Below are 14,316 nucleotides of genomic sequence, written 5' to 3' on the forward strand. Positions count from 1 at the left end.
TTAAGGGACTACTATGTTTAGCGGGAAACAGCATTTTCATTTGGGTAATACACAAAAAGAAAAAGAAGATAGCTAACTACAGAGGACTACTTCTCTATTAATGACATCTCCCAGTTGTAAAGAGTGTCCACAATTTCCTTCAAAGAAAGAAAACATATGAAATAATACTGAAGAAAATTTAGAAAGAAAATACCAAAGAGTTATGTACCTACAGCTGATTATAGCATTTCTATGAAGTCTGATGTTTCACATTCTATATAAGAGGTCAGAAAATACTGAAATGAAATAAAACAAAATAAGAAAAAACTAGAGATTTATTCAAGATCTGCTTGTTGATTTTTTTTAAGTTTTTCAGTCACTTTCTTCCCTTATCTTTTTTAATGTGAATAATTTCAAGCCAAAATTTTTATTTCTAACCTACACCTCTACTAATAGAGTTTCAAGTGATTTTGTCTCCTTTCTGACTGTCAGGAATTCTAGAGAACATGATTGCTTTTGTATTAAGGAGGAAAAAAATACCTAAAAGAAATTATTTCTATCAATAATAACTGTTAAAGAGAGAGTTTAGTCATCACGTGACCTCCCATCTTTGGGAAAGTCTCCCCTAGTACTCTGGGCATATTTCTACCATACCAATTACACTTCTAGTTATTTCACTACATATCACATTCATATATGCACTTCTTGGAGTGAAGGTAATTTGTCATTCCAGGGTGTAGAATAATGCTTTGTACACAAGCTATAATTACAGAGAAGAGTAGTATAGTGAAGTACATCCTGTAACCACTGAAACATCATCCTGTAATGGAGATGTAGATTCTCATATGACCAATTGACTCACAAGTGGGAGTGCTTTGGGGCAATAATAAACTGTTGTGCTGTGCTCTGTCATGCCTGACTCTTTGCAACCCCATGGACTGTAGCCCACCAGGATCCTCTGTCCATTGGGGACAATATTCACCTCTGAATTCTCCAAAGATTCACTAACATGGCTAACTATCCCCAACACTGCCTGGAACCTAACAGACACACAATACATATTTATTGAATAAATAAACTAAAAACAAAACAAATACCTCTGGCTTTAGGTCAACAGGTATTGGCAAATGCTGTCCGGACAAAAGTCATTTTCCTGTGTTCCATTTAACCTTCTGATTTGGGGTTTATGGTTGCATTGTTAACTATTACCATGCTAACTTAGTGACAACTTTTGCTCCATGCCAAGGAATTCAGGTGGGTAGACTTATTATACATTGACTTTCAGTTTTACTGGGCTCTTACTGTATTTTTTAAAAAATTTGAATGCAAATATCCTTGCTATATATTGAAATTCAATTTGATTTAATGTACCAAAGTTGTTAAGTATCATACACTTATCTTTTCCTTCATGAAATCTCATTTGGAATTTTCCTTAGTCAATTAATTACTTTGTTCCCCAAAGTATTTAAATCAGTAACCACTTTATATTCATCTGTGTATTTATTGTCCATGTCTCCACAGCCTGTTGTCTGTTTCCTTTTTGATGTTATATCCACTGACTATAGCACAGTGACTGTAACACTATTGGTTTCCAATAAACATTTGATTAATGTTCAGATATTTGAATCAACATACGAATCAACACAATTCCAGCAATAAGACAGACTAAATATTCTGAGAAGCCCTTCTTTAAAAAAAATACACACACACACACACATATATATATATCACAGATAAAAATTCAAAACTATATTTTTGTAACTGAGGCCAGAAACAACCATAAATTCCAAATCAAAAGGTAAATCCCCAGAGGGCATGTGCCACTCCCCAGTGACCTAAAACCAGAGATTTAGTTTTGTTCTGTTTTTAGGATTCTTTATTCATGCAATAAATATGCATTGTATGCCTAATAGGTGGCTGGCAGCATTCTGGGCGATGCAGAAAAAGAGAAATGATGAGATAGATCATCTCCCTTCTTTGAGCTTATATACCAGATGTCACATTTTGTGGGTCTTCAGGTCTCATCCCCATATTGCTTTAAAGTTAGCAGTCACTGAATTCTATATTGTTTGCTTTGCCCTAGTAAAACGCAAACTCCAGAAAAACAGGGAATTTTTGTCTTAAATAGCTTCACTCCAATATACTGAAGTATAACTGACTTAAAAAATTGCAGATTTTAAAGTGTACAATTCAAATTCACCGCCATAATCAATATAACGAACATGTAACCATCACCCCAAAAGTTTCTTCATGACTCTTTTTAATCACCCTCTTCCCTGGCATCCTATTCTCCTGAACCAATGATATTCTTGTCACTACAAAAACATATTTTCTCAACTTTTATATAAATATAATCATGCAGTATGTACTCATTTTTATCTAGTGAGAGCTAGAAATTTAATTAGTCCAAAGTTTCTATTTGAGGTCAAACAAGGTGGGAAGTAGGACTAAAGATATCAACCCCCAAAACCCAATCCCTGCAAAAAAGGACCAAAAGGTTAAAGTATTCTGCAAGTGATGACTTGCAACTTGTACAAAACTAATACCTCTGCAACAATAACCATGGTCTTCTAGATTCTACATATTATCTGTTTATTGGCAGTTGCCAAAAACAAACCACAGAATCCTGAACACACAGTGTATGTTACTGCTAATCTGAATATAACCTTTGGGATTAAGATCTGAACTCAGAGATAAAACAGATAGTTCTATAATTTGGTACCAACTTAATTCCTATCCTAATTCCTTATCCTTTTCAAGAACCCTTCTCCCCAAATCCTCAAGGAGTCTTGATTAGCCCTCATACATTTCTGTAAATAAAGTATTCCCAAGTGAAAAAATCAGGCATAGCTTTTTTTTTTTTTCCTTTAATGGGGTGAAATTTTCAATGGGTAGTGTTTAAAATAAACAAAGTAAACAAACCAAAATTTTGATTACAGAAGACATCAGGAATATTTCCTGACCTTGGTCTTAGCATGAGATGGAAGAAAACAAAAGAAAAAGAAAAAAGGTGTCCCCTGAGAATTCCTTACAAGCCCAGACCCACTAGGTTAGAGACTTGAATTCATTCTGTGTGGCTCATAAACTTCCAAGACAAACTATCAGACAAAAATATAAAAGGAAATCTGTCCTATTCAAGGATATTGGATGAACTAGATACTAAGGCACTACTTTAGTAAGGCCACATATTAATGAAAGGGTCAATTATATCCCTGTGAGGATATTAAATTTTTTAATTTAACCTAATAAATTATCTTGAAAAATATAAAATAAAAACAGAAAAGCTATGTGAAAAGTAGATTAATTTAACCATCAAAATGGAAGATGAGTTACTCTGATCAAAAAAATCAGTAAGTGTATAGAATACCTGAATAACCCAGTTAGTTAGTTTTCCCTAATAACTCTGTATGAAAATCTGTAACTAGATAATAGCTATTCTTTTAAATCACAAATATACATTTATAATACCTATGTGCTAGGCCATAAAAAAAAGTCTCAACCAATGTGCAAGGTACAAGATATTATATAAAATACAATTTGTGGTTATAATTAAAATAGGTTTGAAAATAACAGCAATAAGTTTTTTAAAATATTTTCATGGAAATTAAAAATACATTTTTAATAAAAATAAATCTTTTGGAAGCTAAAAAAAGAAACAATACTAAGCAATAGAAATTCAACTTAATATCTTAGGAGTTAGAAAAAGATGATAATGGCTGATAATGGCTCCATGACATCTTACACCTGTACTTCACTAGGCCTTCATCCAGGCCAGAATTAGGTACGTTCACAGAAAGGAGATATTACAACTGCTGTGAAGTGAACTTAAAGTCGTTCAGCCGTGTCTGACTCTTTGCAAACCTATGGCCTGTAGCCCACCAGGCTCCTGTGTCCATGGAATTCTCCAGGCAACAATATTGGTGTGGGTTGCCACTCCCTTCTCCAGGGGATCTTCCCAACCTAGGGACGGAACCTGGGTCTCCTGCAGGCAGATTCTTTACATTTGAGCCACCAGGAGAGTCCTAAACGAACCATACTTCTACCCAGATACTCATCCAAAAAAACACATATTAATTGCAGCTCAGATATGCAAAAAGAAACCAAAAACATTTTTAAAAGTTTAAGAGGTTAGGTTACCTTTTCTTTTTTTTCTTGGGCGTCTTGGTCCTGGTTATTGGTGATTTTTTTGGCCTTGCTATGAACACTAGGAATGACCTGCGACCACAAAGACAAGGAAGAGGGAAAGAAAGAATTTAAATGTCACAATCATTACATTGCTCCATGCATTAAAAAAAAAAAAAAAAGTTAAAATCCTACTTAACTATATCTCTAACTTCACCTAAAAAGTAAAGATATGAGAAGTATAGTTAAAGCAAACAACACAACTTGGGAAATCTAGCAAGTTATATAACCCAAATGTGCATGCCTGCATGTGTGTGTGTTTGTGTGCAGCAATCAAGGGACAATAAATTCACAGGCTTGTTTAGATCCAGAAAGTTAGTTCCTATGTAACATTTATTTCATTGATTACCTTATTCATCAGTGTACTCCAGCTCAAGTTTTGTTTTTTTGGTGTTATCTTTTTTTTAAGGTTATTGTATATGTTTATTCCAGTCACCAAGGGCAGCTAACACTGAAGTGATATCACTTCAGCCCACTTATTTGAGGCTTTGATTTTACTTTTCTTCGTGTAAAGAATGGATGCCTCTGTAAATATTACTTTTTCTTTTTTACTTAACGAACTGTAAATCCTGTCAGCTGGAATGATTATGATATGTTTCTTTTCATGGATATATAACATTTCTTGCTGTCAGTCATTCTTTTCATGGGATTTTACATACTTCATTTCCAATTTTCTCTCCTACAAACAATCTTGCAGTAATCATTCTTATGTAATATCTCATAAAGTTTGAGTATGGTATCTAGCACACTGTGTACATTCAATAAATATTTAACCATCACTGTAAGCATATAGATAAATTATACAAAGCTATTTACACCCCTGGATAATACCTCAGTTAGAGCTGGAATTTAGGGTTATTTATCACTATCACCCTGATGCTCAGAAAAAGCACCACATAGTAGCATTCAATAAATGCTTATAAGTGAATCAAACAGTTCAATTTCATAGAAATGACTTTAATTCTTAATGATGCAAACAGCACAGATTACTTTTTGACTCATTTCTTTTTGTAAAACTACCTGTAAAATATCTTAAGAAAATACAAAATTATTTTGTATTATTAAAAGTGGTTATTTTAAAGGCTCCTCAAATAGCTAACACAAGTAATTGGCATAAAATCTGATGACAGACATGCAGATTAAAAGGAAAAATAAATCTCCTTACTCAGAAAATTAAAGGAACTGCCTCCCTAGGGATAATTTAAAAAACAAAACAAAAAAAAGCACTTTTCTCAAAAAGGCAATTTACAATGAATTCTTCTCTACTTTTAGAGTCTAAAGGAAAAAATTAATTTTGGAATAAGTGAGACAATCTCAGAAATGTTTCTCTAAAGTAAAAAGTAATAGTAGTGATAAATCAATTTATATCTGTGGCTTCTTATGTGAATAGAGACTGTGCTTAATATTTATTTCTCTATTTAACACACAGGACAACCTAAGTCAGAGTTCAAAAACCAGTGGATCTACAGGTATATGTTTCTAATTCTGAAGACTTTAAAACACTTTGTCTCCCTACAAAGTCAAACACCTGCCTATACTGGACCTACTTTCTTCTATGGAAAAAACAGCTAAAGTTAAGGGCAGAAGCTTTGAAATGGGATAAAAGTTAGTTGCCATTCATAAGGTTTATACTATTTGTTTTTCAAATAGAGAAATATTATTCTCTACACATATCATTAGCAAACTTTGGAAGACAAATTGCTCACCAAAAAAGACCACATCTTTATGAAAAGTAGAAGAGCACATATTTCTTATGAAAGTAAAAAATATATGACTAATACACAAAATGAACATGTCCAAAAAAATTTAGATGCCATTATGAAACAATGATATTAGGGAAATAGAAATGGAAGACAGGAAAAAAGAAAACAACACATAATAATAAATTTAGTGAACTGAAAGAAGGATACCAATTTTAAAAGGGTTTGGTTTTGGATATATAGAGAAAACCTTAATGCTACTGTGAAATGCAATTATAAGTAGAAAAAATTACTTTGGCATAAAAACTTTCTATTGAGATGTACAGTATAGATCATGAATTCTGCTCTCAAATAAGCATATACCAAGTAAATCTAAGTAGATATACACATTTCTTTCTAGCGTGCTGAAAATGTAGTTGAGAAATTTAGGAGAAAAAGCTTAAAAAGATAATGTGTTGCCAGTCCTCCTAAAGCACCTATTAAAAGCACAAATATTTAAAAAATTAAAACTTAAAAAAAAAGTGCAAACATAAACACCACCACTCAATCCATCATGCTGATGAGAATTTTCATGAAGGTTTCACTGATGGCTCAGATGGTAAAGAAATCACCTGCAATGCAGGAGACCCAGGTTCCATCTCTGGGTTGGGAAGATCCCCTGGAGAAGGGAATGGCTACACACTCTAGTACCCTTGCCTGGAGAATTTCATGGAGGGAGGAGTCTGGCAAGCTATAATCCATGAGGTCTCAAAGTCACAGCTGAGCGACTAACACTTTCTTTTTCAAGGCACATTTAGACATAGGACCCTGATGGCCAAACATTAGGAAATGACTTCCTTGGAAGTTTTGAAGAATGTTTCAAAGTTTAATTAAACTGATCAAAAATGATTAAGAATTTGGCTATATTTTCTATTTCTGTGATGACCAATAATAATTGTAAGAATAAGTAAGCCAAAGATACAAAAATATGAAGCTTGATTCCTTTCATTGCCTTATTCAGGTGGAATCAACTTTGTGCTGAAAAAATGGAACAAGTAATGGACATTAATATCATCACCATTCTTTGGCTAGAACCACAGACAGTTCAATGTTCGATGAACGTGACACTCTGTGATGCTGCCTGAGGGATAAGTGACTTGAGCATGTAATAATGCTGAAGACATTTTTCTTTTTAAGCAGTTTAAAGATATTGTACTGGTCACTCAAATGAAAACTTCCACCACAGCTCACCAACAAAAACTAGATTAAAAGCTTGGCCTTTATAGCTGACCTTATAACCTAATAAAATGCTTTGAATATTTTTTGGTGAAGCATTCACAAATGGTCATATAAATGTATAATTTGATTGGCTCATTCTAGCTCAGAACTGTTTCTCTGGAAGTGTCATTTGGCAGGGAAAATCTGGCCAACATTCCTATTCAATTTAGTCTCCAGAAATAAAATGATGGCCTCAACAACTTTCTCAGTATCATAAGAGTTTAAGGGTGGATTCTAATAAATCCAGAATTTCAAACTGCATAAAAAAATGTGAAGACTTTATTCTGCTTCCCTCTCTCAATTAGTCTTGATGGTATAAATGTAGCATTAAGTCTGGAAGGGACCTTGCTGTGAGTACAGTGCACAGCAGAGCTGCCCATACGGGGTGAGGCTGCAGCCCCCTGGGTATGGGCAGGCTATAAGCATGCAAAAAATACACAACGATGCCCCCCGCCCCTGGGACAGCCAGACATCTGTTTACCCAGTTTGTTATACAAATATTATTTTCTGTATGCCTTGATATAAAAAAAGGTTGAAAAGCACTGCATTTCAGTGGACTGAAAAGCATATTTTTAAAAACTATGCAGTTTTTCTACTGTTCAGAAGTGCCTATGTTTTGAACAGCTGTCTTCCATTATAAAATATAGAAAAGTAAACATAGCTTTCGGTTACAGGGCTTACTGGTGACATTTCTGCCTCATATTGCAATATAAAATACACATCCTGTCACTGACATCTGTGTATCAGAGTTCTAATTCCATACCAAATGAGTAGTTTATTACAGGAAAAAACTCTATGATGAAATACTGTTCTTTGTAAATTCAGAATCTCCAACAGAACATACAGTGCAACACATTTGAATTTTTACGTGCTATAATAGATACACAGGCCATTTGATAGTCCCTCTAGGATGTTTTTATAACTGACCTGCTCTGTGTTGGAAGCGTTTTATAGACAAAGTAACTAGTTCAGAAAGGTTAAGTAACTTGCCTCCAAAATAGCAAACCTGGTAAATAGGGAATCAAAGAATCGAAAATAGGTCTGTTGGACTCCATTGTACACTGGAATAACTCAAATTTGACCAGGAGATTGAAATCAGAGAAAAAAGGGAAAACTGAAGCTAATAATTAAATTTTTACAAAGCTAACTTCCTTTAAGCAATAGTAGAATAACAGTAAAAAAATATGTTGGAAAATATTAACACTTGGAGGCAAAAGCTTGATCCACAGATCTATAGACTATTTGTAAACTTGTTGAATATGTAAACTAAAGCTTACTCTTGGAGTGGATGACAAGCTCTGAACGACGAACACCACAGGGTTTCCTGCATTCTTAATGGCCTCGACTGCTTCTCTGTGTGAAGCATTCTGCAAATCTACTCCAGACACCTAAAAACACAGAAGTAATTTATTTCAGTTAGCAAGGCAGCAGATCTTGTGGATAAGTTAATTCAAGTTCATGCATATTATCTAGTTATGAGAACAGCCAGAGTTGAATGAATTAGACGACAGCTAGAAAAAAATAAGACTGGCACATAAAAAGGTTTGCTGTTTTAGGAGACCATGTTTAAGAAAATTAACATCTTACCTTCAAGAAAAGTAAATAAGAAAAATATCTTAATAACAATGGCTGAGGTTAAAAATAATTATGCAAAAGTAGGTAGCCTAATCAGTAACAGAAGCTTCTGAGCTTATAATGTCACCTCTGCCACTACAAGAGGACATAATTCTGAAGGGGGGTAGGGGCTGGGGATCTCTTTGGACTCATCTTCTCTCAATTAAACTAAGAAAAAAGGTATTTTAAGCAAACTGCCCATTATCAAATTGAGTAGTTGAACATTTCTCAAATTATGTTCAAAAAAGAAGTATGAAAACACCCATGGGTTCTTTTACTAAAAGAGTTCTGCCTTCAACAAATTTGGGTAAAGTGTACACATCTCATTATACAAATCTGAGAAAGTATAACTTGTGAACATGCCCATAGTCTCAAAGAGCATTCTATTTATCAAGTGCATTTATTTAAAGGAATGAATTCTTCAAACTCATAATGTAAGGAAGCCTTGGTAAAAGTTGAGGTGGTTTCCAGTCAGAGGATAACGGCAATTTGTGAATATTGTTTTGCTACAAGGGGATCAAAGAAATAGGAATGTAGGTGCAGTGGAATCAAGGTTGGTTTTTGTTTTTTTAAGATGGGATATACTACAATAATGATGATACAGAGGAGAGGAAAAATGAAGGTAGAGAAGAGTGATGACTGCAGAAGCAAACCCTTGGAGACTGAAGATGGAATGACTTCTACTGCACAAGTTAGAGAGAGACTCTAGATAGAAGAAACACAAATAGTTCATTTGTTGCAACAAGCACAGGTAGAAAAAAAGGATGTAGAAGGAGCAAGAGGAAGGTCCCTTTTGACTCCTCCTCCTTTCTCAATGAAATAAGAAATAAGGACCATCAACTGAGATTAAGACTAAGGAAGGAAGCACAGGAGGTCTGAAGGACTACTTAGAAGAATGCAACACCTTGTTAAATGCAGGACAGCAGGACAGAGTTAAGGACCCATCTGAGGGAACAGTCATGAATTTAAAATGAGACCAGACAGTATGCATGGGGTTTTTTGTTGGTTGGTTTTTTTTTTTTTTTTTTTTTTTTTGCTATTTTACAACTTTTCATTCCAAAGGCTTCAGAGTGTCACAATTTCTTGTTTGTTGGTATAACTTTGTTGGTTCAAATCAAGAAAGAGATCACAAAATAAGCAAACAGTTGCACTTAACTAGGATGTGGTTGTCCCAGAAAAGCTCAATGAAAGGAAAGAAGATCAAAGGAGTTGGAAACACATGCACCGGAGTGATAGGAGGATAAGTCACTGCATCTGAGCAGAGTGAGGAGGAAAGCGAGCATGCCAGAGGCGGAGGGACAGAGAAGCGACAGCATGGAGGCAGGAGATGGGAGCCCTGTGTGTCAGAGAGATGTAAATGGAGGTGAGTCTAAAGAACACAGCAAGAGGAGAGAGCAGAAAGAGGTGATGTCAGGGAGGCAGCTGAAGCCACATCATGTAAAATCCAGAAGGCCATGGCAAGAACTCTGGCTTTTTATTCTAATAGGCATCCATGAAGATTTTAATGCTGTGAAAAGCTCTTTTCCCATCTGAGTTGAGGAAGGATATGAATAATAGTAAATGAAAAAAAAATAGAAAAAATTTGCAGTGACGATTAAAAGCTGTCACTAGTTTGATGAAGCTTCTTTCAAAAAAACCTGATCCCTGAAACATTCAACAGTAAGAAAAGTAGAGGCTATATGAGAACCACATCCTCTTCAATAATAATCAGCTTTTTTCCCCTGACAGAGATTATACAGTGTTAAATGGGAATCACTAAAGCTGAGAAGTGAGAAAAAAGTTAGAATTCTGTCATATTACAACAGAAAAATAATCTTAGTCTTTCCCAACTTTAAAATTATAACCTAAAAAATGTCCATGTACATAGATGAAGACCCATTTAATTTAATCTAAAATTAAGTTAAATTTAAACTTTCTAGTTTAAAAAGCTCTTTATACGGACCTAAACCTTTTGTGCGATTGTCTCAAGACAGAAATGAGTATTAAACTTCACTAGCAAAGCAACTAATGCTTTTCATAGAAAAAAGTAAACAAATGACTGATTATGCTTCACAGAATATATATTAGAGTTTAACATTTCAGGTCTGTTGTGAATCTGAAGAAATATAAATTATTAAATCTGAGATAAAACAATGGGTTTTTATTAGTATGTGTAAAAGTGATGATGGATTAGATGAGAGAATACTTTTTATTCACTGACAGCAGAGAAAGATGAGAAAAAATTCAAAAAGGTAAGAAAAAATGAACAATTCAATTAGAAAAAAGACAAAAGACTTGAACAAACCTCACACCAAAAAGGGTATCAGATGGCAATTAAGCACATGAAAAGTTAGGGAAACTTCAAATTAAAACAACAATGATATCATTCTGTACCTATCCAGAATGGCTAAAATGAAAAATAGTGACAATCCCAAATGCTGGTGAGGATGCAGAGAAATTGGATCACTCATAGCTGCTTGTATACAAAATGGTACAGCTATTCTGGAAAATAATTTGACAGTTTCTTAACACTAAGAAAGGAACTTAACATACAACCCAGCAATTACACTCTTGGGCATATATCCCAAAGAAATGGACACTTATTTTCACTCAGGAACTTATATACCAATGTTTATAGGGCTTATTCAGAATGGCCAAGAACTGGAAACCACCCAAACATCTTTCTGTGGGTGAATGGTTAAACTGTGGTACCTCCATACCATGGAATACCACTCATTCATAAAAAGGGATGAACTACTGACAAATTGAAAGAACTTCAAAGAAATTGCACTGAGTAAAGAAAGAATCTCAAAAAGAAACAGAATGCACAATTCCATTTATGTGACAACTGTAAAATAACACACTTATAAATACGGAAAACCAGAATAGTGGTGGGCAGAGGCTAGCGATGCGAGAGGAGGGAAGAAGAGAGGAGTGGCTATTGAGGGGCCAGACAAGGAGTCTTGTGGTGATGACTCAGCTGAGTTTCTTGACTGCTGTGGGGGTTATGCAACGTTACGCATGTGATAAAATTGTGCAGAGCTATAAAAACACACATACATGTGGTCGTGTATATACCTGGTGAAGTCTGACTAAGGTCTGTGAATTGTGCCAATATTAGCATTTTGCTTTTGCTTTTACTGTAATCATGTAAGATGTTAACATCGAGTGAGGCTACGTGAAGCGAGTACATAGGACTTCCTTATACATTTCTTTGCAATTTCCTATGAATTTATAACTATTTCACTATATAAAGGAAAAAAGCTAATTTTTAAACATCATCTTCTGTATTTTGTTCTAAGTGCATATGTATCAGTAATTAAAAATAAATGATTTATTAGATGAATATTATCAATTTAGATTTTAAAAAAGCAAAATCCAGTTATATGTTGTTTAAAAAATACAACTAAAACAAAATCGCAAATAAGTATGAAAATGAAAAACAAAAAATGTACCACACAAATGCCAAATAAAAGAAACCACACCTGCCCCAGAAGCCAGAATAACCCTTTTTAAAAATATGTATGTGTTCATAATTCTCCAATGGATTCTCACGCATTCAGAGTGGACAACCTTCTGAGCTCTCCATGATGTGGCTTCCCACTACCTCTTCTCTTTCAGCTTCTCTCTTGTTCACTCCACCTACAGTAGCAGTGCTAGACCTCCTTCTGTTCCTTGAATGCATCCAGGCAAGCTCCCACCTCAGAGCCTTTGCACTCAGTTCACTCTGTCTGGAGGCATCTTCCCCTCTGTGTCCACATTGTTCACTTGGTCATTTCCTGTATTTATCCCAATATCATCTTCCATAACAAATCTATTGGTTGCAACTGCTGCCATCACCACTTGTCATTCCTTATTCTCCTCCCCATTATTTTTCTCCATAGCTACTTATAACAATCTAACTTTCTATATATTACTTATTCTGTGTATTGTCTATCTCCCCCACTATCATGTAAACACCATAAGAGAAGGGATTTGTGGTCATTTTCTTCATTTCTTTATCTCCAGTGGGTTTGAAGTTTTTTTTTTACAACTTCACAAACATAAATATAACCTCAAATTTGTACACATGGAACAATTTTATGCAATTCTTTAATCCTCACAATGATTATATGAGTTTTAAAATCTCATTTCTGTTTTGTTTGGAAACTGAAAATAAAATATATTTCATAATTTGTCCAAGAATAGAAAACAAACAGGACAATCTAGACTTCACTCCATGATCTCCAGAGCACTTTTCACTCTGTCAGAGATAAAACACCACAGCTGATGTTTAGTACCATAAACCATGAGTCGAGGACAAGCAGATTCTGGGGTTAAAGATATTCAGTATGGTGTCATCCAATAAACCCAATGCAAAGAAATGTATCAGATCTAGACCTCTCAGTGCCTGTGATGTATCCTTAAAACTCCACTCTGCAAAGCCTGCCATGTGTAAAGGATGGATTCCAACAACCTTGGAGTCTTCCACTTTCAAGGTCAACTCTGGGAGGACAGCCGAGCTACCCCACTGCCATATACAATTCAAAGTTTGTTAAAGACTGTGGGAGAAGTGTGAGGCCCACCTTCCACCTCATTCTGTCAACTTGTGAAATTTGATGCTTTTTGTTTTATCATTTTAAGGGCTTTGCTAGTGGCTTAGATGGTAAAGAATCCACCTGCAATGCAGGACACCTGGGTTCAATTCCTGGGTCAGGAAGATCCCGGAGAAAGGAATGGCAACCCACTCCAGTATTCTTGCCTGGAGAATTCCATGGACAGAGGAGCCTGATGGGTTACAGTCCATGGGGTGGCAAAGAATCGGACATGACTGAGCGACTAACACTACTACTACAGTTCAACTTTAGAATCTCACAAAATTGTGTAAACCTACAAATGAAGGCATCTGAATAAAATATACCAACGATACACACATATTTACTGTTTCACAGTACATTTCAAACAAAAACAAAAATTTAACATTATTTACCTCAAGTATTTTATCCCCAGTTTTAAGAGCATTTGTTTTTCCTGCCGGACTGTCTTCCAAAACTTGTTTAATAAATATACCTTTAAGCTCCTCTCCATTCTTTAAACGTTTTATGACAGTTTGTCCACCAACAATACTAATACCAAGAGATACATCTGGTTCTCTAAAAATCTCAACGCTGTAAAAACAAACAAGAAAACAGAATTCACCCATGAACAAGGTAATTTGTTGTATCGTCATTGTGTTCAACGTGTATATCCTTGTGGCTCATTTTATATAAATACATTTTCACAAATGTTATAGAAGTTATACCTAGTTCCTAAATTGTAAGAATCTATCACTTCTATAGAATGGGATTAAATTCTATTAGATTCTTATGAATCACTTTTATGGTATATGTAACAGTTTAAATTCTGAAGATGATTTCTAAGACAACAAATACAACTCTTAATATTGAGAAATTTAGCTAGATCTTAATAACCCTATCTCCCACCACCATATATTTTCTGATGAGTCCTTTTCATCTGCATCATATGTAACATTAGCAAAGAACGAATTGAAGAAATAACAAATGAGTGAAAAAAATCAAGAAAGTCACATGTATCATTTTGGCAAAAAAGCACAGACCTTCAGAAC

The 14,316-nt window shown here is 34.7% G+C and overlaps 1 protein-coding gene across 4 annotated transcripts in view; it reads right to left on the reverse strand.

Moving 5' to 3' along the window:
* Positions 1-14,316, reverse strand: part of PATJ (PATJ crumbs cell polarity complex component) — a 387,741-nt gene that overhangs the window by 228,909 nt on the left and 144,516 nt on the right. For all 4 annotated transcript variants that reach the window (XM_070367927.1, XM_070367930.1, XM_070367929.1 and 1 more), the window contains exons 24-26: positions 13,681-13,858; positions 8,396-8,506; positions 4,117-4,194 (exon numbers count right to left, since the gene is read on the reverse strand). In XM_070367927.1, the coding sequence (XP_070224028.1) occupies positions 4,117-4,194; positions 8,396-8,506; positions 13,681-13,858 (367 nt within the window). The remainder of the gene's footprint in view (positions 1-4,116; positions 4,195-8,395; positions 8,507-13,680; positions 13,859-14,316) is intronic.

The sequence above is a fragment of the Bos mutus genome, chromosome 3 (genome assembly GCF_027580195.1).
Source record: "Bos mutus isolate GX-2022 chromosome 3, NWIPB_WYAK_1.1, whole genome shotgun sequence".
Classification (NCBI taxonomy): Eukaryota; Metazoa; Chordata; class Mammalia; order Artiodactyla; family Bovidae; genus Bos; species Bos mutus.